At 40.8% G+C, this 27,579-nt stretch overlaps 1 protein-coding gene across 1 annotated transcript in view; it reads left to right on the top strand.

The window, feature by feature from the left end:
- The window catches only part of Rab10 (RAB10, member RAS oncogene family), a 57,271-nt gene extending 29,908 nt beyond the window's left edge, over positions 1-27,363 (top strand). Inside the window, exons 2-6 of the mRNA XM_060365146.1 lie at positions 7,559-7,619; positions 16,261-16,399; positions 20,854-20,943; positions 21,475-21,576; positions 24,920-27,363. Coding sequence (XP_060221129.1) covers positions 7,559-7,619; positions 16,261-16,399; positions 20,854-20,943; positions 21,475-21,576; positions 24,920-25,003 — 476 coding nt within the window. The 3' untranslated portion in view covers positions 25,004-27,363. The remainder of the gene's footprint in view (positions 1-7,558; positions 7,620-16,260; positions 16,400-20,853; positions 20,944-21,474; positions 21,577-24,919) is intronic.
- Positions 27,364-27,579: the final 216 nt, after the last annotated feature.

The following is a 27,579-nucleotide window of genomic DNA, read 5'->3' as shown; positions in this document are numbered from 1 at the left end:
GGGAACCCAAAATGAGTTATTAGATTAATTTATATTAGAGGCTGCATAATATCACAGTTGCCTCTGGTGAGCTTGGGAAACCAGTAGCTACTTGGTTTAGAAAGCTGGGCGCTTTAAAGCATGGGACCAATGATGCAGCCCTAGTTGGAGGCTGAAGGCTTAGCTTCAAGTCACTGGTGTGATGTGCCCACAAAGACTAGAAGCAGCCAGAGTCTGGGCAAGGATAGCAAAGCAGTAAGAAGAATCAAGCTGGAACAGTGTGGATGATCTTCCCCTTTCCACCTTTTGTTTTATCTAGGCCCAGCCTGTTGGACAGGGCCACATATTCTGAGGGGTGGTTCTTTCTATTCAGTTTGTTGACTGACAAGCCATTCCTCTCTGGAAACAGATATATCAGTAAGTATGCTTTGCCAGTGTTCTAGGCCTCTCTTCTCAGCAAGTTAAATCAACAACAGTTCTGTCGTTACTGTCTTTGTGGTGCTGATAGTGATAAAAGGAATTAAATACATGAACGTTATTCCTGTTAGTAAATGTAGTTTCTTACAGGGATATGGAACTATATAAATAAATACAAACAGAAGTTGAACATAGAAGTAAATATTTTAGGATTTGAGAGTGAGGGTTTTTTTTTTTTTTTTTCTTTTCCCCCAGTGTTCATTTGTTGAAGAGGCTTACCAATAAGAAAATGCTAGCTGGGCAGTGGTGGTGCATGCCTTTAATCCCAGCACTCAGGGGGCAGAGGTAGTTGGATCTTTTGAGTTTGAGGCCAGCCTGGTCTACAGAGTGAATTCCAGGACAGCCAGGGTATACAGAGCAATCCTGTCTCAAAAAAGAGGGGGAGGGTGGCTAGAATGAACTCCGATGTTGGGTTAGAGCTGGAGATGTATGAGCTCTACATATTGTAAGTATATGGAGTATGTAAGTATATCAGTATGTAGGCATACATATAGGTGTTGGCTGATACAAATTTTATTTTCTAACTCTGGCTGCCTACAGGAAAGGCAAAGAAACAGTGCTATTCCAGTAACAATGAGGATGCTTGGACATCAGATACAGCTCTTTAATAAAAAGAATCAGGGTGCTGGAGATGGCTCAGTGTTAAGAGCACTTACTGCTTTTCCAGAGAACCTTAGTTTGGTTTCTAACTACCATGTATCTGTAACTTCAGCTCCAGGGGAACTGATTTCCTGAACAAACAGGGCATTCACACACACATAAATATTAAAAAATAAATAAATAAAAGGAACGAGGGTTCTCTGAAGAACTTGTTGATTTCAGAACTAGGGTAAAAGAAATAAAAAATGGTGATGATTCTGGACTCTACGATGCCAGAAAACAACTTGGATAGATTGGAAAGGACATCGGAGTAAATCTGAAGAAGTCTTTAATGGCTGACTGAAATTAAACAACGCTACTGCATTATAATCAATAGAATATAGTATCTATTAGTCCATATTGGTAACAGTTGAATGAATAATTAAATAGGTTCAAAGAACAATCTCAAAAGAATTTTAGATAGTGTAAAAGATTTTCATTGGAGAAACAAAGTCATAGAGAAGGCTGTGCTCGCTGCCCTGTTCTCTACTCCCAAGCCTGGGCCCCTGTGTCCTCCAGGTCCCTTTGCTGTACTACTGTAATGCTCAGTTGTAGAAAATAAATATTTCAGTACTGTCATTTTTATGATAAAGTGCGTACCGAGTGGCCTTTAATCCCAGCAGAGGGAGGCAGAGGCAGAGGGAGGAGTATCTGTGTGAGTTTAAGTCCTGCTTAGTCTACATAGTGATTTCTAGGATGGCCAGTGCTACATAGTGAGACCCTGCCTCGATAAATAAAATGTAGTGCTTGCTAATGCTATTGTTGCCTTAGCTTTTTCTTTTATTTCTTCTTTTAAATGGTGGAATTGAAACAAGGGTTGTACAATGGAGTATGCTCTACAAGTAAACTCTGCCTCCCAGTTTGTTTCCTCACTTAAGAGTGTGGAATTAGTAATGTGGAGTAGGGTTGTTTAGAGAATTTAATTCAGGCAAAGAGCTTCTTGGAACAGTGCTGAGCACACTGAAATGTTGTCTAAGCTAGTTATTATTTCATGAAAGGATTTTTTTCCTTTGGTTTTTTGAGACAGGGTTTCTCTGTGTAGCCTTGACTCTCCTGGATTCTCTTTGTAGACCAGGCTGGCCTCAAACTCACAGTGATCCTCCTGTCTCTGCCTCATTGAGTGCTGGGATTAAAAGCGTGTCCCACCACGCCCAGGGTATGAAAGGATTCTTATCCTTTGATATAATATCAAGATACTTGTTTGCATGCACATACAGCTTTAAAAAAAAAAAAAGAATGTCGATACTAGAAGATGACATTTAAAAAAAACTATTAACGTACTGTTCATGAAAGAGCTGAGACTAAAGCCTGGTTTCTTAAATTCTAGACCAGGTGACTATTCAGAGGTGTCTATTTTGATTCTTAATTCCTCTCAGAGACACTTGATTTTACTTGCTAAAAATCATTGGTGTTGACAATTTGTAAATTGATAAACGTCAGCTCTCTGGATTATTACATGGGTGTGCCTAATGTTGATCATTGTGCAATTCCTGGCGGCTACAGGCTGCAGTTAGTCTTTTTGCCACTGGATGGTGCTTGTGTAACAGTTAAGTGGAATAGGGTTGATTATTTTTAAGACAAGACAAAACAAATTCCCACCATGTAGACTGGACTATGCAGTGTTCCTCATGCCCCTGACTCCCCAGCAGTGGTATTATGGGCATGTGCCACCGTATGCAGCTCAGGTGTGCTTTCTGATGTTTCCCTCTTGAGCAGCTGAGTGTTGATACAATGTTTACTGCAGTAAATGAGACACTGTAGTTGAGTCTCAGGAATCATCCAAAAGTAGAAACTGTGTTTACACAAGCATAACCTATGGGGGCATAGCTGATTGGATCCAATCCTGTATTTATTTCAGCAGATGACAGGATTGCAGGAGAATGTGATTATCCTCTTGGCAGCTGAGCTAGTTAATTATTTTGCTCTGGTCCCTAAATTTAAAAGAAGTATTTGTTATTTTATATGCATTGTGTTTGCCTGTGTGTATATATGTCACCACATGTGTGCCTGTTATCCACAGAGGTCAGAAGAGGTCATTGAGTCCTCTGGAACTGGACTTAAAGACTGCTGTGTGCTGCGAGTGGGTTGTTGTGAATCAAGCCCTGGTCTTCTGCAAGAGCAACAGGGGTTCTTAACTGCTGAGCCAATTCTGTAGTCTTGCTCCCTGAATTTTGTCCTATACTTTTCTGCTTATACTGGACAAATGGGAGTATAAAAAGTAGTTGTTGGTATAACAAAAGTATTTGCTTAGAAAAATATTAAGCTCTAAAGTTGTGTTTGTAGCTGTGCATGGTGGCACATGTCCTATAATCCTAAGACTTGGGTGATAGAGGTAGAAAGAGAGTTTGAAGCCAGTGTGAGCCTTAAATAGCCAGATCCTATATGAAAACAAAATAGATTGTTTGTGACTTACACGAGTAATACTGGTGTTTTTGCTTATACATGGTGATGACCAGTTGACATTCAGTGTTGGAGAGGCTATATTTGCAGTGATGCCTCCTTTGTTAACCATATTTTTGTTTCTATTAATATAGTAGGTATACAGGACAAGCCCCATGTCCACCTTGTTTTGCCTTTCTCAGACATTTTTGGCTTTTTCTTTTGTTACCTAGACTCTATTTCTTATAACTTAAGAAAAACCTGGGGCTGGAGAGATGGCTCAGAGGTTAAGAGCACTGGCTGCTCTTCCAACGGTCCTGAGTTCAACTCCCAGCAACCACATGGTAGCTCACAATCATCTACAGCGAGATCTAGTGCCCTCTGCTGGCGTGCACGTGTACAGTCAGACAACATTGTATGCATAATAAATAATCTTTTTTTTTAAAACCCAACTTTTCAGGAACCCATTTTAAGATTTATTTATTTTATGAGAATAGGGTTTTTTTTTTTCTGCATGTATGTCTGTGTGAGGGTGTTGAATCTTGTGGAGCTGAAGTTACAGTTATGAGCTGCTGTGTGGGTACTGGGAATTGAATGCCAGTCCTCTGGAAGAACAACCAGTGCTCTTAAGCCACTGAGCCATCTCTCCAGCTCCCAGGAACCCACTGTTATTGTTATGGAACATAAGAATTCAATACCACAATAATGTCCCTGGTGTTTCATTATATTTCCTTTCCGCATAGTAACATGTTCTGGTTTGGTGTTTAACCAGGTAGTGCACTGTATTGTGTCTTCTCTTGCACTCATTTTTAAACTTTTATTCGGGGTATTTAAGCCTCTTCCTCCCTTCCACCAATCTTTTAACACTAGGTAAGAGAAAGAAGGTTAGTGGGGAGAGGGGGCATAGACCCCTTTACTTCTCCCTGCTGTTTAGGGTCGATAGGGTCTTTTGGGGCTATATCAATCTCTGTCACCAGCAAACACAGCAAGCAGTCTTCTCCAAGCTTTGTAGCTGAGGCTAACCCACCTCCTGAGTGCAGTGTAAGGCACCCTTCTTGAAAATAAGTTATTGTTCTCCAGGCCATTTTGGCCTGTTCTATTCATCACTCTGGTAGTGATTTCTTAACTTCCTCTTTCTTGGTGTGGTAAAACTGTCTCCTTGTATCTGTCTCAGAAGGATGCATGTATATAGAAAGTCACACTTTTTCAGAGTTCACACTTTGCTCCTGTTTACAAGCAGGGGAAACGGTATAGAGGTTAATATGCACACAGATGAGATCCAAAGAAGGGTTGGATGGTTGGAGCTTAAATGTCCTTTTGAGAGAGGGGAAAGTAGGTGTTAGCAATTTAGGATTGGAAAATTATTTTTAGGGTAAATGGCTGGTCCTGGAGTAGGGGTACTCACTTAGGAGAGGCTTCTGCCTGGGGTGGTGGTGATATTCAGGGAAAATGAGGAGTCAGCTGTAATTCAGGCAGCCTGCTTTCTGTGGTCTCTTGGATGTGAATTATCATCTGTGGAGTAGGTGTCCTATCTGTCCTGCAGGCCAGGAGACCTGTAGCTTGATGTTTTCTTGGTCTTCCTATCTGCCCTTGAACAGCTTTCCCTGATTATTCGCTGTCATTGTTGTGGGTGGGGTTAAGTGGAATTTCTTTTGGAAAAAGTTTAGAGAGCGCTTCAATTCTCAAGACTTTCCAAAGTACATCCCATTATGGTGCCATACTCTGAGGCTTAACTGTGTCTTAACACATGGGGCCTGAATTATTTCCTATCTTTCATGCCTGAGACTAGATTTCATCTTGTATTATAGAGACACATATTGAAAATACTTGGTGTGTCTGTGGTGTATGTATGTATTCTGTGTTCATATGTGTACATGTGAAGTCCAGAGGCCTAATTTTGTGAGGTAGCACCTCCTACTGCCTTGGGACCCTCCTGTCTTCATCTCTGTCCCCTGCCCTAGTACTGGGATCTGAATTCAGGACCTCATGCTTGTACAATGTGATGACGGTTAGCTGTCTGTAATCATCGTCATAACACAGCACAGGAGAGTTTCAGTGAGGGACTGTCCACACTGGACTCTTCTGTTGGTGTGTCTCTGGAGGGTTGTCTTCATTAAGTTTATTGACATGGGAAGACCAGCCACTGTGGGAAGCCCACTCTGTAGGCAGAGGATTCTGAACTGTGCAAAACTGGAGAAACAGAGCATAAGCAAGTAAGTGAGGGTGTGCATCCGTGTCTCTGCCGTGGACTGTGGATGTGATGTGACAGCTGCTCTAAGCTCCTGCCACAGGGACTGTAGTCCATGCTTGTCTATAACTTGGTATTGTGAGCTGAAGTAAAGCCTTCTGCTTTTTGTCAGGCATTTGACACAGCAGCAGAAATTAGGACAACACAGCAAGCTGTGTACTAACCAAGCCTCCCCCGACCCCAGTCTTTTTATCTTTTTGGGTCCTAGTGTTGCTTTTGTGATGTTTACAATTGCCCTTTAATGTGACTTGTTTTGTTTCTCTGCAAGCACTTATAAATGTCCCTCCTGGTGTTAAATTTTTCTGTGATGTGTCTTGAAATAAAACATACTTTCTTTTTGCTGTACTTGATGAATCTTTGAGTTCAAAGGCAAGTCTCTTTGTTTTTAAATTTTAGAGAGATAGGGTGGATGTTGACTGGATGTAGTCATAGAAATTCAAGGAGATTGTCTGTCCGTCTCTCCTATCTGTCTGTCTGTCTGTCTGTCTATCTATCTATCTATCTATCTATCTAGTTTTTTTGTGACAGGCTGAGTACTGGGGATTAAAGGTGCACCACCACTGCCAGGCCCCGAGTATGATATTCTTAGAGTGAGGGTGTTTCTCACGATTGTATATGTTTTTACTTGTTTGTACATATGCCCTGGGGTACATGCATATGTGCAGGCAAGAAGTTTATAGCCAATGTTTCTCAGTCACTGTGCACTGTATGTTTTGGGGTTTTGTTTATTTTTGTCTTTCCATGCTTATTTGAGGGAGTGGGCATCTACATGGAGGTGAGGGGACAGCTGTGGCATACTGTTTCTCCTTTTACTATATGGGCTCCGGGACAGAACTTAGGTTGTAAGGCTTGGCAGAAAGTGCTGTTGCTCCTGTTGAGACAGGGTTTCATACTAACCTGGAGTATACTGAGTTCCAGAGAAAGAGTACAAAATACTCATGCTTCTGCAGCCAGCATGTACTGACTGAGCCACACTAGCCTCCATTGTCTTACAAAACTTGATTTAAATTCATTTTTTCCCATAATTTCTATTATTCTTCTTTGACACATGAATTTCTGAATGTTTTGCAATTTTTCTAGATGCCTTTCTGTTGCTGATTTTCCAATTTGTGGGATCAGAACACATATGATTTCAATAAATGTATTTTATTGTGATTCATGTTCATTGTGTACTGTAAGAAAGACTGTGGAGTCCTAACACTTGGGAGGCAAAGGCAAGCAGATCTCCATGAATTGAAGGCTAACCTGGTCTATATATAGCAAGTTCTCAGCTAGTCGGTGAGGCTACAAAGTTAAACTCTGTCTTTAAACAAAAGAAGTGTGGGGTCAGGGTGAGCAGGGAATTTTCTTTCTTTTTTCTTTTCTTTTTCTTTTTCTTTTTTTCTTTTGAGACAGGGTTTCTCTGTAGCCTTGGCTGTCCTGGACTCACTTTGTAGAACAGGCTGGCCTCGAACTTACAGAGATCTGCCTGCCTCCCAGATTCTGGAATTACAGGCATGCGCCAACCAGGCTTTAAAACCAAATTTAAAAGAAATGGGCATTAAGATTTCCAACTAAATTTACGTATTAACTAAATATTAAGTATTAAATTAACTAAATATTAAGTAAAAAAAATTCCTAGCTTGTAAAAGCTCTTTCTACATAGTTATTGTTTCTATTAGGTTGGATCTTATATTAAACAATTCAAGTCGTGGACATGCATACTTATGTATGGATATTTACTGAGTGTATATGTACAAGCAACCAGGTTCAAAAGCATAAGCATTTTGACTGCAGAAAACTTGTTTGTTGCTAAGTATGATGCAACAATTACAGTTTACCTTCCCTGTGTTACAGGAATAGATTTTAAGATCAAAACAGTTGAACTACAAGGAAAGAAGATCAAGCTACAGATATGGTAAGTGATGCATTTCCTTACTTCCTGGTTGGTGCCAGTTGCTTAAGGTTTGCAGTGAGACTCTGCTTTGCTATTTGTTTAACAGTCTTCTAGACTGCCTTTCCTGAACAAGTAACCAGTGACCTTCCAGGACGTAAAAATTACTACTGTTGACTTCATAATGTTTGTGCCTAGATTAAAAACTATCTCAGCAGTGTCCAAAGCACACAGCTTCACCCGCCCATGTGGACCGCGGGGAGAGACACTACTTTGCCTCTTAGGAATGTAGCACATCTTTTCTAACGTGTCATTGGGAGTGATAGTATCACAGCATTCATTCTCTTAGCTGTGTGTCTTTTATTTTATACAAGGGAAATTCTGCTATTGCCTCATGATTTTAGCAGTCTGATCATACTAGATTGGTTAAAAAAAATTAATAGAGGAAAAATGCTAGGCTTTGAAAACAGGAAAAACGTGAAAACAGGCTTAGAAATGTATGCTATGATTAAAAAAAGAAATTATAAAACATGTTCAATGTTTAATTGCTCTTCAGATATTTAACATCAGTTTTGTTTTTTAGGTGAATCTAGAGCACTGGATCAGACTTAGACTTAAGTATGTGAGAAGTTCTAAAACTAATTCCACCAACTAACAGACACCTTTAGCTCTGAGCAGAGGGGTTGTTACCAGTTAGCCTAGAGGTAGTAAGGCAAAAAGTTTTTTATATATTATATATCAGAGAGATGGCTCAGTACATGAACTTCTTTTTCAGAGAACCCAAGTTCAATTCCCAGCCCCTATGTCAGGCAGGCTCACAGCCTCTTGTAACTCTAGTTCCAGGGGATTTTGATCTCCAGCCATCTACACTCACAGGCACTTACGCACCTGTGCACACACACCATCATCATCATCATCATCATCATAATGTTCCTCATTGTTGGAGCCTGGTAAGCATAATGAGAATCTATGTGCAGAACTCAGGAACAACCCAACTCAAACCCAGCATTGTGGTACATGTCTGTAATCCCAGTTTGGGGAAGGAGAGGGCAGGCTATATGTCAGATTCTAGGAGAGCCCTGGCTAGATGCTACCATATTTTAAAAAACAAACAAGGGAGCCAGGCCATTTTGGTAAGGTAAAGTTATATTGAAAGTGTCAGTGTGAGCCAGGAGTGCTGCTGGCTTTTAATCCCAGCAGTCAGGAGGCACAGGCAGGCGGATCTCTGTGAGTCCACATTAGTGAGTGAGTTCCAGGACAGCCAGGACCACAGCAAAGGAAGCCAGGGACACACACCTGTAATTCCAGCACTCAGGGAAGCAGAGGCAGGAGGATCTGTGAGTTCGAGGCAAGTCCAGGACAGCCAAGGCTACACAGAGAAACCCTGCCTTGAAACCCACCCCCCCCCAAAAAAAAGAAAATAAAAAAAAGAGAAGTATAAATGTATGAGACATGCAGATTAAAATGGGACACTGAAAATCATGAAAAATTTACCTAGGTTATTCTAACAGAAATGAGAGGTAGTAATTAGGTGTTATGATTCAGAAAAATGAAAACAAATTTTTAAAAATAGGCCCAATAGGGAAAGGTGACTGCCATCACACCTGACTACCTGAATTTGACCTTCAGAATCCACATGGTAGAAGGCAATATCTGGCTCCCCCAAAATTTTCCTCTGATCTCCACCTGTGTGTCTTAGCATGTATGTGTCTCCCACCCTCCCAAAAAAATAGGGAAAAGACACAGAAACCTGTTAGACTTTTAAATAATCATTAACGGGGTGGGCAGATATTATCTTTCTAAGCTATCTTGACTACTTTCCAGCCAAACTTTCCATAAATACTTTTGGCCTGCTTCTCTCCATCATGCCAATCCTTAGAGCAAGCTCCTTCTGGCCACATGCGTCTAGTTCATGCTAACCCATGATGACCTCCTACTTCCTCTCCTCCTCGTGATCTCTGATACAACTAAGCTTTTTTCTGCCCAGTCCAGGTATAGACAATTTTATGTAGCCAATCAGGAATAGTTTGGGAAGCAAGCATTACACCACATCATTTTGGATAGGTGAGAATTTCTTCATAAGGATCTTGGGGACAAGCAGTTAACATTTGAATATCTAGTAGCTTCAGTTCAGCCACAACAAATAAGTTTCAGATAAACCAAGTAACAGAAGATAGTAGTGCAGTTGATTAAAACATTTCTATGAACACAAAATACCATTCTTGGGGGCATTAATATTTTAACATCTTGGGCTGGAGAGATGGTTCAGCACTACTTGCTCTTACAGAGGTTCTGAGTTCAATTCCCAGCAACCACATGGTGGCTCACAACCATCTGAAATGAAATCTGGTGCCCTTTTCTGGTATTCAGCTGTACATGCAGACAGAACATTGTTTACATAATAAAATAAATAAATCTTAAAAAAATATAATGTCTTTAATAGTAGAATATGATGCCTTCTTCTGGCATGCAGGCACACATGCAGATAGCACTCACACACACACACATACATTTTTTTTTAAAGATTTTGTTGTACAAATAGGAGGACCGGAGTTGAGATGCTGGGTGGGTGGCGGCAGTGGTGGCAGTGACCTATAACTCCACAGTCTAGAACGGTGCAGAAGAGGTCCACAGAGCAGGCCAGCTATGGAGTCTAGCCACATCGGCAAGCTCTGGGGTAACTTGAGAGACCCTGTCTCCATGAGTAATGTGGAAGAGCAATCAAGGATGATCCCTTTATCAGCCTTGGACCCAACTCCATACACGGATATGCACACCACAGACACATGAAAATGGAAAAAGAAAGAAAAAAAAATAGTAAGAACCGCTCACCCTTGAAGACATCCCCAGGAAAAACTGAGCGGACTTCTTGAGGCATAGAAGAAAGGATGTCCAGGAATTTGACATCCTTGGTCATGGCCTCCATAACTTCAGTAGCCAGTCACTGCTGCTCCATCCTCCCTTTGAAGAGACCCAGCTGCTCTGGCCCTTCCACTGGACTGGCGGCATTTGCTATTTGGTATTTTCCCAGGGCTTAGTCATTTTTTTTCATTGACACTTTGGTATTACTTAATCAGTCATTTTCTGGCATTCTGTGTGGTTTACTGGTTGCCTCCAGAAGAATACAAATTCCTTTAAGGTAACAGTTTGTATTTACTGTTTTATCTCTGGTGGATAGCATATAGTGTTTGCTGAGTAAATATTTAATAATTGAATAAAAGGTAATTGGCGGATTGATTTAAAGGGAAGACCAGTGTACTTTGAGATAAGATGAGCGTGTGACAGATTGTCTTAAGAATACTGCAAAGTACAATCACATCTTTCATTTTCTAAATAAAAACTGTCATACTTCTGTTACAGAAATAGGCTGTTAGCAAAGCCAGTGCTTTTGAAAACAACTTTGAATCTTGCTTTAGACAGATAAACATTAACTTGAGAGATCACTTAATACAAGAGAATATCAGTAAAATTGACTTTGACCTAGTGTGTTACAAGGACATCGTGAAAACATGGAGCTACATTTTGAGTTCCTTAGGGGCATGTTGCATCTTTCTATAATTTTATAGAAGCCATCTCTCCTAGTTGTTTATAGTACCTTCAAGTCCATCCAGAATAAGACTTGTCTGGCTTCAGACCTGCTCGTTGTATGTTTTAAATAATGCCTAGTACATTGACTATCCAGCAGATGTTTGAATTAATGGATAAATGGATGGATTCTAAGTAGTAGGAACAGCTCCTGTAAACTCTCAAGTGATCTCTGCCAAGTGTAGGTTGTGTGATTAGTAAGTGATGAACTAAGCTCCAATACTTCCATAGCCAAAAAACTGAGCTCTGAATTTTAAAAAAGTGACAAAATTATGTAGGCTGGAGAAAAGTAGAAAATATAAAGGAAAAAATGAATAGAAAAGGAGAAAAGTCCTATATGGCTTTGAAACTCTAGGGGAAAAAATTAGAATTGCACCTCATAGCCAGTTGTTCCTCTTCATCTGCTTTCCCTCCCCCTTTCCAAGGTCTTACATTGTTGTTAGACTAGTATCAAACTCACTATGTAACTCAGGGTGACCTTGAACTCTTGGTGATTCTTTTGCTTCCGTCTCCCAAGTTCTGGGATTACTGGTGAGAGATACCATGCTCAGCCTTTTGTTTAAAGATTTATTTTCTTTTTAAATACGTGTATGTATGCACGTGTGCATATATGTGCACAAAAATGCTGTGCAGCAGAGGTCAGAGGCATTGGTCTTCTGGAACTACAGTTAAAAGTGGCTTTGAGCCACACAGCAGGAAGTGACCCTAGGTTTTGTGAACATGTGGACACATTCTTAACTGTTGAGCCATTTCTGCAGTTCCACCAAGTCCTGCTTTAAAGTTTTTTTAATACGAATTTTTTAAAACCTGTGTTTTGGTTTGGTTTATAGTGGATTTATTAGGACATAATCCACATGCCATTTTGCCAGTTAAGTGTCCAATTCAGTAGTTTTCAGTTTAGTCCTAGGATTGTGTAGTCACCATTACAATCTTAGAGTATTCGCTCTCAAAAGAGGCCACACGTTCACTCTCCCCCAACCCTGCAGTCTGCAGTTTGCCTCTCGGAGCTTCCCAGTCTACACAGTTCTTGTATATGGGGCTGTATCTGATGGTTTGTGGCTGCTATTTCACTTAGTGTGCTAGCAAGACTCAACTGTTTTATGCATGTACCACCACTTTTCTGCTTCTGCGCTAGTATGAAGTGTGTCTGTGTGGTCTGTCTGTCTGTGACCAAGTGTATGTGTTACAAAGAGGTGAAAAAAGGGCAAATCTCTGCAAGTGGACAGTCGCTTGTGAACTGCATGATGCAGGTGCTGGGAACTGAACTTGAGTCTGATGAAAGAGCAGCAAGCACTCTTAACCGCTGAGCTCTTTCTCCAGTCCCATGTTTAATGTTTGGAGCAAAGGGCAGATTCATCTAAAAGTTCTCAATTATTCTGTGTTACTACCAGTAACAGATGAGAGGAAGGCCCTACCTTACCAGCTTTTTGATTATAGCCATCCTAGAGGAGTTGAAATGGCATTGTGGTTTTGGTTTACTTTTTGTTTCTTTGTTTGGAGACAGGGTTTCTCTGTGTGGCCCTGGCTGTCCTGGACTCACTTTGTAAACCAGGCTGGCCTCAAACTCACAGAGATCCACCTGTGTCTGCCTCCCAGAGTGCTGGGATTACAGGATGGGCCACTGTGCCCAGCTTTGTTTACGTTTCATTTCTGCTTTATGACAACTTTGGACATCTTGAGTGTTTATTGACCATGTAAACCTATTTTTATAAGGATGCAATAATATCTTTTGCTTATTTATATATTTTATGCGTATGAGTACTTTGTATACACATCATACTAGAAGCGGGCATCAGGTCCCGTTATAGACAGTTGTGAGTTGCTATGTGAGGGCCAGGAATTGAATTCGGGACCTGGAAGAGCAGCCAGAGCTTTTAACCACTGAGCCATCTATGTAGCCCTTCCTTTTGATTATTTTTAAGTTTGTTCATTTGTCCTTTTGTTGTTTGAAGATAAGACCATTTTTAGAATTTAGCATGCAGAAACACTAAACATTTGCAAACATTTTTCTATTATGTGGGTTATCTTTTCTTCATCGTCTACATTGACAAATCCAGATGTGATAGCGCACACTTAATTCCCTGCACTCAGGAGGCTGAGGCAGGAGGACATGGGTTCAGAGGCAGCCTGGGCTACTTAGCAAGTACTTACCTCCAGTGAAAGTGGAGGGGTGGGGAAGCAGGGCTGAGTTTGGTCCCTAGCACCACAAAATGAAAATGGAAATGTGAGTTTTTCATTTTTATGAAGTCTAGTTTATTTAACTTTTGTTGCTTGTGCTTCGGTAACATATATAAGGAGAAAAAAAAGAAACTATATCCCCCTTTGCGTTCTTCAAAGGAATTTTTTTTTCGTGTTGTGTTGTGCAGTCCTGGGGATCAAACCCAGACCTTATGTGCACTGGGCAAGTGTTCTGCTTTAAGCTGCACATTTCCAGCCTTCTGAAGAGCTGTTAAGAGTTTTTGTTCTTACAGCCAGTTTTAGTAACTTTTGTAGCTTTATGGGACGGAGTTAGGGGTTCAGCTTTGCTGTTTTGCATGGGAATGTAAAGTTCCAGCATACTGTTAAAACTCTTACTCTGGACTTGAAAATTGAAGCAGAGTTATGATTAAACATGTACTTGAAGAACATTTTAGATCATAGGTAGCATTTAGGAGGCTGACCCAGGAAGATTTTGAGTTTGAGGCTAGCCTACGGTATATACCCCATTCTCTGTAATCCTAGATGACATGGTCAACTGCTTGGGATTCTTCTTAGTGGTTAGATATAGAGAAAAGAATGGCTATTGAATTGAAGACAAGGCTATGGGGGGGCATCTTTTGATGAAACACAGTCTCTCGGATTTAATAAAAGGAATGTGACTCGAGTTGGCTAAGGAGACATGGAAGTGTGTAGCTCACTGCTTAGGAATGTGTTTAGCCAAGGGGGAGATCCTGTTTACTTCAACCCCCAGCAAACACACCCCTGCCACCCCATGAATTAACTGACAAAGGTATATGGAGAAATAGCAACTACAGAGTCTCCATAGAAGTTTGCTGAGGGGATGTGTCTTAGTGGTAGATCTTTTGCTAGGCACATGTAAAGCCATGAATTTAGTTTTAACATCACAAAAAAAGTTTGCTAGGTGGTTTCTTTGTTTTAAACATAGACAAGCTTCTAAAATAATGGAGACTAGTGTAGCTAACAATTCTAACAAAGTGCACCAGGAAGAATTAGTCACATGATTTTAAACATTTATTTAGCAACAGTTAACCAAGACACTGTGGTAAAGAGGAAGGCACAGATACATAGGGTATCATTCTATTTTAGAATAAAGAGACCCAGGAAGCTGGTTCAGTGAGTGAAGGTGCTTGTTACCAAGCTACTGCTGAATTTGATCTCATAATCCACAAGGTGGAAGGAGAGTACCATCCCCTGCAATTTGTTCTGTGACGTCCATGCATATACCATGGTACACACATGCCCATCTACACATATATCCTCAATAAGTAAATAAAGTTAAACAAATTTTTAGATTAAAAAAATACATTTTGTGCGTGTGTGTGTGTGTGTATATATGTGTATACCATGTGCATGCTTGGTGCCTGTAGAGGTTAGAAGAGGGTGTCAGATCTAGAACTGAAGTTACAGATGGTTGCGAGCCACATGATATGGGCTGGGAACAGAACCTGGGTTTTCTGCAAGAGCAACAAATACTCTTAACTGTTGACCCATGTTGCCAGCCCCAGCATGTAATAACCATGCAGTGAAGTTTTTATATATATAAAAATAAGGAAAAGGCAGAAGAGTGAAATCTGAATTCTGACATAGATAACACTAATGTCAAGTTCTAGTTTTGCTATTAAATTACAGTTGACACATTTGGATTACTTTTATGGGCCAGACATGGTGATGCACACCTTTTATCCCAGTAATTGGAAGGGCAGAAACAGGAGAGTCTCTGGTTTGAGGCCAACCTAGCAAGGTCCAGGCCATGCCAGCCAGGGCTGAGTAGTGAAGCCCTGTCTGAAAGTGGGGATGATGTTGGGGCGGGCAGATATCTCTGCCTTTTAAGAGCAAACACCTCTCATCCCAGCACTTGAGACGTAGAGGTAGGTGGATCTCTGTGAGATCAAGGCCAGTCTGGTCTATGGAGTGAGTTCCAGGGCAGCCAGGGCTACACAGTGAAACCCTGCTCTCCTCCCCCTCCCCCCAAAAGAAAACCCAATAAATAAATTAAAATTACTTTTACAAAAAGGTAGGCACCAGTTCTCATGCCCTCTTCTGATCTCCAAAAGGCACCAGGCAAGCATGTTGTACATATGCATACATTCATTAAAATAAAATAGACAGAGTTAAAGAGAAGTGAGGGAGGGGGCTGGAGGAAACTGGCTTCTCTTTCAGAGGATCCAGGACTCAAGTACAAAAAAAGATCTGGCGCCCTCTTCTGGCTTCCATGGGCACAAGCCACACATGTGGCACACAGACATACTTGCAGGCAAAACACTCACATAACATAAAATAATTAAAATAATTTTTTTAAAAAATTCAATAAAATGGGGTGGAAGAGGCGAGAGGGGAAGGTATAGCACAGTGGTAGAATACCTGGCTAGCGCGCATAAGCCCGCAGTGAGTGAGACAGTAAAGACCATCTTCACAGTGTCTATAAATGACCCTAAAAGCTGTGGTCTTTAAATGGTTAAAAATTTTCATAGGCTTTTGTGTTACAAAATGAAGAATTTGAATAAAAATGGATCCAGGAGTTTTTATATGGCTTGTGTGTATTTACCAAATAATTTCAAAACATTTTTTTTGTAACGTGCTGTTTTTTCTTCTCAGCTCAGTATGGGTAGGTCATGAATTTCCTCTAAGTATGAAGTATGGAGCTTGGCATTCCTGTGATGCCATTGCTTTGGAGGCTGAGGCAAGAGATATGAGTTCAAGCTTTTTTAAAGTTTTAGACCAGCCAGTCTCAAAAGAGTTAAACGAGTTCTTGTTCTGTGGTAAATAGTGAATTTTAGTGCATATTTTTGCTCGTATTCTATTTTGTTCTTTATTTGAAGTGATATTAAAATGCTTAATACAATTATTGACTTTATTTCAGGGACACAGCAGGCCAGGAGCGATTTCACACCATCACAACCTCCTACTACAGAGGAGCAATGGGCATCATGCTAGTGTATGACATCACCAATGGTAAAAGTTTTGAAAACATCAGCAAGTGGCTTAGAAACATAGATGAGGTAAGACCTAGGAGGAACATAAACCTTCCTTCTCAAACATCTGAGTAGTTTACCTTAAAATTTTGTTCAGTAATTCTGTATATACACGATAGCAGAAACTGCCAGTGGCTTTTATAATGCTTTTTCCCTAAATGAGTTATTTCTCAGTGAATTTTTATTGAACGATTTAATTAAAAAAATTTTAAATTACTAAATTATAGAAAGGTCACACTGCTTCTGGACATTTTGAAATGTTTAGTTATTAAGACAGTAAATTTAACCAAAAGGAAATAGTGCCATATGCATGTAAAGATAACAGTTCTTTTGTAAGCTGAAGTTATGCATTAAAGCTTATTTCCTAGCTACAGCTTTCAGACTTCCTGTTGCAATTGTTATTCATGCCATATTGCTGCCTTCTAAAATTTATATTTCGCTAAGACTAACTCTTTAAAGTTAGCGTTGACTGGATACATGAAGCAGGGAAACTACTTGGCTATAGAAATCTCAGGGAAAGGTGATTTGGACCAGAGGTGTTAGTTAGCCTCAGCCTTATTCTTGAGAGGCTTAATATTGAATGTTACTTCTAAAACGAGGGATCTATAGATGTAGAAAGTCTATAGGTGTAGGTGTGTGTGTATGGGGGGCCACTCTGCATGTCAGGGTATGCATATAGTGATTCAGAAGATAGCCTTGTAGAGTCTGTTTTCTCTTTCCACCTTCATATGGCTTTCAGTGATCTAATCCATGGTGCCGGGCAGATACAGCAAGCATCTTGACCCACTGAATCATCTCATTGGCTTGAAGCTCTCTATTCTGAATGATTAAGATGTAATTTGCAAGTAGTCTTGTTTTGTGGGTGGCCTTGTCACTATCTTTTGAGAGGTCTTATATCTCACTCAGGCTGGCCTTGAACTTGTTGAGGATGACCTTGAACTTCTGCCTCTTCCAGTTTATGTGCTTCTAGGGATTGAACCAAGGGCTTCCTGTACACTAGGCAAGCTGTCTACCAACGGAGCTGTCTCCAGTCCTTGTCACTCTTTTGGTAGCATGCTTGTAAGGCAGGAAAGGAAAGTGAGGGCAGCCAATGGGACATAAATTGAGAAAGCTGCCAGTCGAAGTTCTGCCAGGTTCAGGAGCACCAATGCAGTTAGTCAAGTTTACTGTGTTGTTTGCCTACAAGACTATTTCTTTATATACATATATATGACATTCCCAGTAAGGAGTTTTAAATAATAGTGACCCGTGCTTAAGGTGTTGGCATATATTCCTCCTTTTCCAGATATTAGCTTGTAATTTTCTATAAATTTTGTTACTTAAACTTCATTTACAATGAAAATGTGTCTTAGCTCCCTGTGCAGTGCTTGTGATCTTTGGTTTCACTTTACAAGTCCGTAATCCTAATCCAGGGTACCTCAGAAACCACCCTGTGCTGTCATTTACAGAAAAAGAGGGGTTCAACACAGGTGGAAGGTCCTTTAGAACAAAGTAACTTAAAAGCCATCAAAGAATCCCAGGCAGCCAGCAGTGGCAGTGCGCACCTTTAATCCCGGCACTCGGGGAGGCGGAGGCCAGCCTGTTCTACAGAGTGAGTTCTAGAATAGCCAAAGCTACGCAGAGAAACCCTGTCTTTTAAAAATCAAAAACAAAACAAAAATCCTAGGCGTGATGATGCACATCTTTAATCCAGCACTTGGGAGGCAGAAGCAGGCAAGTCTCTCTGAGTTCAAGGCCACCAAAGCTATATAGTGAAAACTTGTCTTTTTTAAAAAAGCCACAGTATAACAGTTGTTGAGATGTTTAATGTGACTCTTGAAATCATGCCCACAGCTGGCTATGCGGTCCTTTCCCCAGGCACCTCATTTTCTTTTAACTTCTGTGTTTAAATGTTTAACATCTCTTAATAAACTTCAACTCTGTTTCACACCTTCTTGTCCCTTCTTTTTTTTAAAGACTTATTTTTACTTCATGAATGTACCTGTATGAGTAAATACTCCATGTGTGTGGGTGCTCACTGATACCAGAAGAGTGTATCAAATACCCTGAAGCTGGAGTTACAAGTGGTTGTGTTTGACCTGATGTGGGTGCTGGGAACTGAACTTGTGTTCTCTGGAAGAATAGTGAGTGCTCTTAGCTGCTGAGCCATCTCTCCAGCCCAAAGATTAGAGCAGTTTTTGCCAGGTTATGCTAAAATTCTTTTCTGCAGTGAAATCAAGGCTCTAGCGCACATGAGTTGAGATCTCTGAAAACAGTTGTTCAGACTGCTGCAGGCAGCAGTAAGCTTTGTCTCCTGCTCCCACTTGTATTAATGCTGACATTTGTCTGCACCAAAGTTTTTGGGTTTTTTTTGTTTGTTTGTTTGTTTGTTTGTTTAAATTGTTTGGTTTTGATTTGGCTCTTTACGTAGGTGTCTCACATAGCCTAGGCTAGCCTCAACTCTATGACCTTAAATTCCTGAACCTCTGATCTCTACCTCCAAGTACTAGAATTACAGGCATGCCCCACCACTCCCTTTCTTTAGATTTATCGTATGTATATGGACATTTTGTGTACATGTATGTATGTATGTGCAGCATATGCATGCATAGTGCCATGGGAGTCAGAAGAGTGTATAGATCATGGAACTAGAGTTACAGGTGTGGATGCTGGGAGTCCAACCCAAACGGCAGGTGCCCTTGCCTGCTGAGCCAGGTCTCCCTCCCTGGCTTAGGTTTAATTTAATGAATGAAGAGTTTTAATAGAATTTTGACTTGTAAAAATTTGGTAGGGGGAGGATGCTGAGAAGTATCAGCTGTTTTTTAGGTACTTTTCTTTTTCTTAGTTTTTATATAGGCAAATTTCTTCCTCATATAAAAGAGATAAGTAATTAGGAAAAAAGGAAGTCTGAGCCAAGATTGTAACTACAAAGATTTCCCACACCAGTAGGAATGTTTTTCTAAATAAGAAGTATGTCCTGGCTGTGTATTGCCACTGTTGTTGGTCTTTTCTGTAGCGCTTTATCACAGACTAGCACACAGTGAGGAGCCAGGTTGAGGCACAAATGTCTTGTTACTAATGTGCTGTGTGTGTGTGTGTGTGTGTATGCACATGTACATACGTACATGTGTGTGTACGCTCACAGGCTTATGTGTGTAGAATCTCACTATGTAGACCCGGCTGGCTTTGATACTTACAGAGGACTTTAGCTGCCTCTGCATTCTGAGTGCTGAGATTAAAGTCATGGACCACCACATCTAGCCTCTGCTTTTAAAATTGTTGGAAATTCCGCCCCAATCCCAAGTTAAAATTCATTTAATTATTTCTTTAAACTTGTTAGCAGTTAGCCCAACAACTTTGAACTATGGCTGTCCTCCTGCCTCCACCTCTAATGTACTGGAACTCTGAATTTGTTTTCAGTTAACTTAAATGAGTGAGATCTCCTTGTAATACAGCAATGTAGCTATTAGAGATGATAAGGGCTAATTTTTTTCTTAAGGCTTTCCTAGTATGGGTATAGTGCCAGTCAAATCTGAAATCAGCTCAATTTAGATATGCGTAAGTGGTTCTGTTTCCAGTTATGTTGCCTGGATCTTGTGTTTTGGAGAGAATATGTTTACAAGTAGAAAAGCTCTCTAGAAGAGAAGTAATGTATGGTGTGGTTCTGTCTTAGGAATTGTATGTTGTCTGCTAGGTAGTTTAAGAACTGCTGTAGGGGAATTTACCACTAGGAAGATGGCTTCACAGGTGAAGTGTTTGTTGTGCACACATGAAGACCAGGTTCACTCAGTCCTCCAACAGTCAGTTGTGAGCCGAGTGTGGTCGTGCACGCCTGTTGATCTCTGAGTTCAAGGCCAGCCTGGTCTATAAAGTGAGTCTAGGACAGCCAAGGATATACAGAGAAACCCTGTCTCAAAAAAAAAAAAAAAAAAAAAAAAAGTCAGTTGTGGCAGTGTAGGTTTTTGGTCCTCCCCCTCCCCCATTTGTTTTTTCCATCATTTTATCAGTATGGATATTTTTACAGACATGTATGTCTGTATGCCACTTGTATGCAGAAAGCCAGAAGAGGGCATGAGATCCCCCTGGAACTGGAGTTACAGACTGAGCTGCCTTGCCCAGGACCTCTGTAAGAGCAACCAGTGCTCTTAACCACTGGGCCTTCTCTCCAGCCCTATGTATAGGTTGTAATACTAGCTCTGGAAGGTGGAGACAGGTTGGGACATGGCATCTTACTCATAGGCTGGCCATTCTAGCCAGTTGGTGGTTCCAGGTCCAATGAGCCACCCTGTGTCAGGGGGAAAAAAAGGTGGAGAACAGTAGTAGAAATAGGCAATTTGACCTCTTGCTGCATACCCATGGATAGGTCCATGTCCCTGTGCTTACACATATACCACGTGCAGATTCATGGAACAGGACATGGTTTCAGAAACACAGTCATGTTTAGGAAATGCTAAGTCATAACTCATACCAGTGTGCAACAGTACAACTTTATCCCATTTCAGCATGCCAATGAAGATGTGGAAAGAATGTTACTAGGAAACAAGTGTGACATGGATGATAAGAGAGTTGTACCTAAAGGCAAAGGAGAACAGGTAAGTGTGAGCAGAGTGAGCTCCCTCTGTGACAGGTGTGACTGCAGGGCTGCTGTGGAAACAGCAGCTTCCCTGTCAGACTTTCCTACTGTGTCACTGACATGGGGAGGAGGGCCGCGTCTGTGCCTCATATTTGTTAGCTTATGTAAGCTCTACAGAAAAATGTGCCAGCAGTACCTGTTGTTTTAATTTTAGAGCTTTAATGTTCCATTATTAGATTCTGAAGTTTGGTAACTAAAAGACTGGCAAGCAGAAATCAGATATATCATGCCCAGCTTCTAATGTAAGGACAAAATCCCTAATTTAGAATATCTGAAGTGAACTCTTGAGATAGGAAGGGGGTTGTTTTTATTACCTACCTCTCTTTTTAAGATCTCGACTCATTAAAATGGTCCGTGTCACATTCTAGTTGACACCACCACCTTCAGAGTAAAATAATTATTGCCTATAACATGTTACCTATAACATGTTACCGCCACAGTTACTATCCATATTTGGCATTTGCATAATGTTATTTTGCTTCTATTTTAGATTGCAAGGGAGCATGGTATTAGGTTTTTTGAGACTAGTGCAAAAGCAAATATAAACATCGAAAAGGCGTTTCTCACATTAGCTGAAGACATCCTCCGAAAGGTAAGCTCCTTTGCGCAGCAGCGCTTCCCAATTATTTGTCTGTTTGGTGGTGGTAGTAGTTTTTGTTCTTGTTTGTGACAGGGCTTTACATGTCCCTTGGGCTGGCCTGCAGCTCTTGACCCTCCCGTCCCAGCCTTCTGGATGGCTGAGCTGCTCTACCACTCCCTCTTCTTTGTCTCCTTAAATACTGTATTCACATAGACAGCTTGACTTCTGGTGCTGCTGCTCCTGCAGATCACCCATTGTCAGTGTTTGACCCTGCAGAATCAAGCAAGGAGTTTAGAGTAGATGGCTAGACCACTGTAGCAACCTGAAGGAGCTAGTCAGTGGTAGCTGTTGGTATTCACTGTCTGGCTTCTGTTTCATACTGCGTCCTCCCCGCCCCCACAACTCCTGGATGTCAGATATTTGCATTACGATTCATAACAGCAACAAAAATTACAGTTAGCAATGAAACTGATTTCCTGGTTGGGGGTCACCACAACATGAGCAACTGTATTGAAGGGTTGCAGCATGAGGAAGGTTGAGGACTACCGTGTAGGTCATTGGTGGAATGATTGACTGCCCAGCATGTGGGAGGCCCTGAAGTTTAATCTAGCTTTCAGAAATTAGGGAAGTTTAGTATGGGGAGTATATGAAGGCTATTTATAGCATATTGAGTGATGAAAAGTAGGTTAGAGTCAAGTGTGACATGTCTGCAATCCAGTACTTACGGAGATGAAGTGGGTTGATCATATGTTGAGGCCAGCCTGGATTATGAAGAGAGACCCTGTCTCAATTTCTTGTTATTTTTTTGTTTGTTTGTTTGTGTTTTTGAGATAGGGTTTCTCTGTGTAGCCATGGCTGGCCTGGACTCACTTTGTAGAACAGGCTGGCCTCAAACTCACAGAGCTCCTCCTGCCTCTGCCTCCCGGAAGTGCTGGGATTACGGACATGTACCACAGCACCTGGACCCTGTCTCAAATTAAAAAATAAATAAAAGATCAAGTGAAACATAATGGTTTTATTTTAAAAGTATATGCACCAAACAAATATATGCACCCACACAGTTACTTATAGAAAAGGAAGATCTGGAACAGTAGGTTATAAAAATTTTCTAAATTATGCAAACATTTTAAAGTGCTGTTTTTGTTTCTTAAGTATTACTTGTTTGGGCTGAGAAAGCAGCTCAGTACAGGAGCACTTGTTTAGCATGCCTGAGGCTCTGGGTACAGTGTTCATAGCTCCAGGCCAGTCAGGGATATGCTGTAAGATAAGCTGTCTCAGAGAAGAAGGAGAAGTATAGCTCTTTTATACACGAAAACGCCATGGAAACCTACTTCGTAAGCTAATCTGTTTAAAAAAGCAAAAAAGACTTTTTGAAGCCAAGTGCACTAGAACACACTTTCTATCCCAGCATTTGGGTGGCTGAGGCAGAGCTACATAGTAAGTTCAAGGCTAGCCTGCATACAATAGTGAGATCCTTTCCTTAGAAACAAAACAATGAGCATGTAGCACATGCTTTTAATCCCAGCACTTGGGAGATAGAGACAGGTGGTAAATAATAAGCTCCCCAAATTTAAAGAATGCCTTGTTTCCTTTTTTGTTGGGTTAGTGCTCTTTGCGAGGCTGAGTGCCCGATTAAAGTCTGCTTCATAAACTAAATTCATATTGTGACTATCAGGTATTTGTTTCACCAAGGGATGCTCCTTTGCAGACTGCAGAGTTAAGAGAAAAACAGATTGTGAGGGGCCATGCATAAACCTGAATCTCAGTTACTTGGGAGCAAGAAGGTCCTAGAGAAAAGTGAAATCTTGTGCTGTTGTGTTTTCTTGGCGTGGGCCCTGTTTGAGCTGCCTCTTTAGTTTTCTATGGTTTTTTCTTAAAAGCTGTCTAAGGAGTAAAGGCAGTTTGTCAGGCAAGTTCTCAGGTGTGGGACCTTGTCTTGTTAGTGTAGTGAACCTTTTCCCTGACATTGACAGGGACGGTTCCGTCTTGAGGCAGTGAAAGTAGATGAAACAGGAGTTTCAGTTCAGGTTTGCCAGGCTTTCTGAGGGCTGCCTGGGTTTATAGAACACTCTTAATATTTTCCCTCGTTCTACCAAAGACCTTACTTTTAAGTTGTTTCATAAAAGTTCAGATCTCAGGCCCACCTTAGCCTTTAAAACTTTAAAACTCGGTGATATTCTAAGAATCATGTTCAGGATGTTGAACATGGTATAGATGTAGAATGCTATAAAAGAGAAAGCTCACCGTGTAAGAGTAAGCAGTTAACATTGTATGTGTCCTTGGAGCTTTTTCTAAGTCTCTTGCCACACAAATTCTGTAACTGCATTTTGTCCATCCTCACTCAGGGTTGACAGTGCCTTTTTTGGGGGGAGGGAGTGGTTAGAAACAGGATTTCTCTGTATAGCCTTGCCTGTCCTAGACTTGCTCTGTAGACCAGGCCTTGAACTCAGAGATCCGACTGGCTCTGCCTCCCTGAGTCCTGGGATTAAAGGTGTGTGCCATTGTGTGTCTAAGATTGTCTTGGCTGTTTGTAGGTCTGTGTGAGGATGTCAGAACCTCTGGAACAGGGGTTATAGACAGTTGTGAGCTGTGGATGCTGGGAATTGAACCTGGGTCCTCTGGAAGAGCAGCTAGTGCTCTTAACCATCTCTCTCCAACCCTGAGATTGTCTTTTTTAAAGCACTGGTACACTGATACAAGCCAGTCTGAAAGGGCGAAAGACTGAACAGAGATAGGCTCTTGGGTCTCTAATGCCAGGCTTGGCCTAACAGTGGCTTTTTTGTGAGTTATAAATGATATATTTTGATTTGGAGGAGGCAGGGCTGGCAGGAGTTCCACAGCCCACTTGTGGAGCTCAGACGACAACTTGTGGGAGCTGGCTTTGTCTTTCTACCTTGTGATCCAAGGACCAAACTCAGTCTTAGCAGCAGGCAGTTGCACCCTGAACTATCTCGCCTGCCTTTCAGAACAGAACAAGGTGCAGGTCTTGCTGTGTAGCCCAGGCTAACCAAGAATTCGTCATCGTCTGTCTTCCAATTCTGGGATTACAGGCATGTGCCACCACGCCTGACTTAAAAACGCTTAAGTTCTAAGTTCTCAGGGTCAGGGCTAAGAGATGACAAATCTCTTCTAAAGAGTTTGAGCAGAGATGGTTTGAGATGTTTTACTGCATGTTTCTAGGAGACTTCTTTCACACTTCACAGACTAAAGCAGTTTCCAAATCATTACACAGGCCACACTGTGTAGCTATAGTTGCCTTTGTTGTGTAAGCCGATACTGATGTGACTCTTTCCGTTGAATGTTTTTTTCTTCATGCTGGTGTTTTCTCATGGCTTGCTTCCTTGTGTTTTTGCAGACCCCTGTAAAAGAACCCAACAGTGAAAACGTAGACATCAGCAGTGGAGGAGGTGTGACGGGCTGGAAGAGCAAATGCTGCTGAGCTGAGCGCTCTCTGGTCCATCTGTTGCCATCCACCATCCGTTTCTCTTCTTGCTGCAAAATAAAAACACTCTGTCCATTTTTAACTCTAAACAGATATTTTTGTTCCTCATCTTAACTATTCAGTCCACTTATTTTATTTGTTCTTTCATCTGTGACTGCTTGCGGACTATTATAATTTTCTTCAAACAAAAAAAAATGTATAGAAAAATCATGTCTGTGACTTCATTTTCAGATGTACTTGCTCAGCTCACCACTGCACTTCAGTTGTATTATAGTCCAGTTCTTATCAACATTAAACTATAGCAATCATTTCAACTCTATTCTGCAAATTGTATAAGAATAAAAGTTAGAATTAACAATTTTATTTTGTACAACAGTGGGGTTTTCTGTCTTGAATAATGTGCTTGAGTCCCTATAATCCATAGACATGATAACAAAGAAACAAAAGCCAGGAAAACACTCATTTTCGCCTTGACTCTGTACGTGGGTTAATTTTGTCCTGTGCCTTATGTGGAAAGGAACTTCTTTGGTTTTTCTTTTTTCTTTCGGTGGAAGCATGTGCAGGAGACATTTCACCCCGGCATCAACCCGCTCAGATGCTCGTGGTTTGCTTGGCTGTAACTTTCACAGTAGTTAACTGAGGACAAAGGGGAATGCAGAAGTGACATTTGATTTGCAGTCTCATTTCCAGTGGCCTTGATATTTAAACCGATTCCTGCCACCGGGTCCCTCGGCCACTCTGTCCCTGCGTCTCATCTTTCTGCATGCTGCTCTGTTTGCCCCACTACTCCTGCTATGAGTTATTTAAAGATGAAAGGTTTGTCGAGTTTAACATAAAGCACTGATTTATCTTGCTAAGTAAATGGAAAGATGAATTCTAACTGCCTACTATCAGATGTCAGTTATTGGTGTCAGCCCCTTATTTACTCTCTCCTAAAACCTGTCCCGCTGTTTGCCTTCTGTTCCTCTCCTTTCCCCTCCTTTTCCTGTCTATTCATCGAGTTTATGAAATGGAAGAGTTAATTGCATGCACTAGTGTTTGGAGGGTGTTGTGGTTTGTCTTTCTAATTAGGTATATATCCTATTCACTTTCCTAGAATAAACCTCTTAACCTGAATTTGAGTAGTCTCCATTTTGGCAACTCCTCTGGCAGTTCGATAGCCCAGGAAAGACTGGTTTTAAAAATAATATACAGAACGAGGAGTGGATCTTAGTAGCATTTGCCAAATGTATTAAGATTTGGCTTCTGAACAACACTTTCAGTGTTAAGTTGTCTTTACCTTAAGATTTAGAAATACATTATAATATTATTAATTTCGAGTCCTCTCTTTACATCCTCTTGGAAAACTATTACCATGAATTTTTTAAAAAAGAAAAAGGACAGCAAAAGGCTTCTCATGTAAAGCTTAGATCTGTGGTTCTTTCTGATCCCATCTTTCTCTTCCTCTTTCTAGTTTGGCTTCCTTGCTTCTCATTAGGGTAGGGTAGGCTAAGTTCCCTATGCTGCTAGCATCCTAAGATGACACCTTTGTGGAAATAATTGTGAATAGCATGATTCATTTCGAGCAGAGGCTGAGTTTAGGACAGCAGCTTCCATTGAGAAGATTTCTGTGACATGCATTTTAATGACCTCTTGGCTCACATAAACAATATAGGGACATATCTGCTAAGAGAACCCATGAATTTTTCAGATAGTGCCCTAAAGACAATTTTATATGCCTCATTGGTGGTTCTTAGGGTCCCCCACTCGACTTTATCATTGTTTACTAGTAAAAAGCAGCATTGCCAAATAATCCCTGATTTTCCACTATGAAAAATGCAATGTTAAAGCTTTTGAAGTTGTAGGTTAAACCTACTGTTGTTAGATCTTTGCTGTTTTTGTTGTTTTCCTCTATCTGCAATGTGGCAGTTGCCTCTTTACTTAAAACCCTCTTTAACCCTTAATTCAGTGACTTAAGGTTTGGAGCTACACACTGGGATTTCGGCTAACAGACTGACAGTTTTGTTGTTTGCATAATTATAATCGGCATTGTACAGAGAAAGAATATGGCTACTTTTTGTTAACTCTGCACTTTCTGAATATCAAAAAAAAAAAAAAGGGAAATGGAGTATAAATCAATTTTTTGTATAATCTGTTTGAAACCTGAGTTTTATTTGCTTACTATTAGGGCTTTGTCCCCTTTCTGTAAGTCTCTTGGGATCCTGTGTAGAAGCTGTTCTCATTAAACACCAACAGTTCAGTCCATTCTCTGGTACTAGCTATAAATTCGGTTTCATACTCTACTTAACAATTTAAATAAACTGAAATATTTCTAGATGGTCTACTTCTGTTCATATAAAAACAAACTTGATTTCCAACTGTGTGGTTTGGTTTTCATTTATTTTTGGAGTTGGAGATGGAGGGTTGCTTCTGAAAACAGTCCAAGAGGGCATCCTGCTAAGATAGAAGAGCGATGATTTTGTCAGCATATGTGAAATAGGGGACACTCGGAAGAACTGTATAGCAGACTGTATTTTAAGGAGCTCTAGGACATTAAGCAGAACCATCCCGATACAGGAAGACTGCCCGTGCCT

Source organism: Meriones unguiculatus, chromosome 1 (genome assembly GCF_030254825.1).
Source record: "Meriones unguiculatus strain TT.TT164.6M chromosome 1, Bangor_MerUng_6.1, whole genome shotgun sequence".
Lineage (NCBI taxonomy): Eukaryota > Metazoa > Chordata > Mammalia > Rodentia > Muridae > Meriones > Meriones unguiculatus.
Note: the sequence above shows the minus strand (reverse complement) of the source record. Positions and strands in the feature narration are given on the sequence as shown.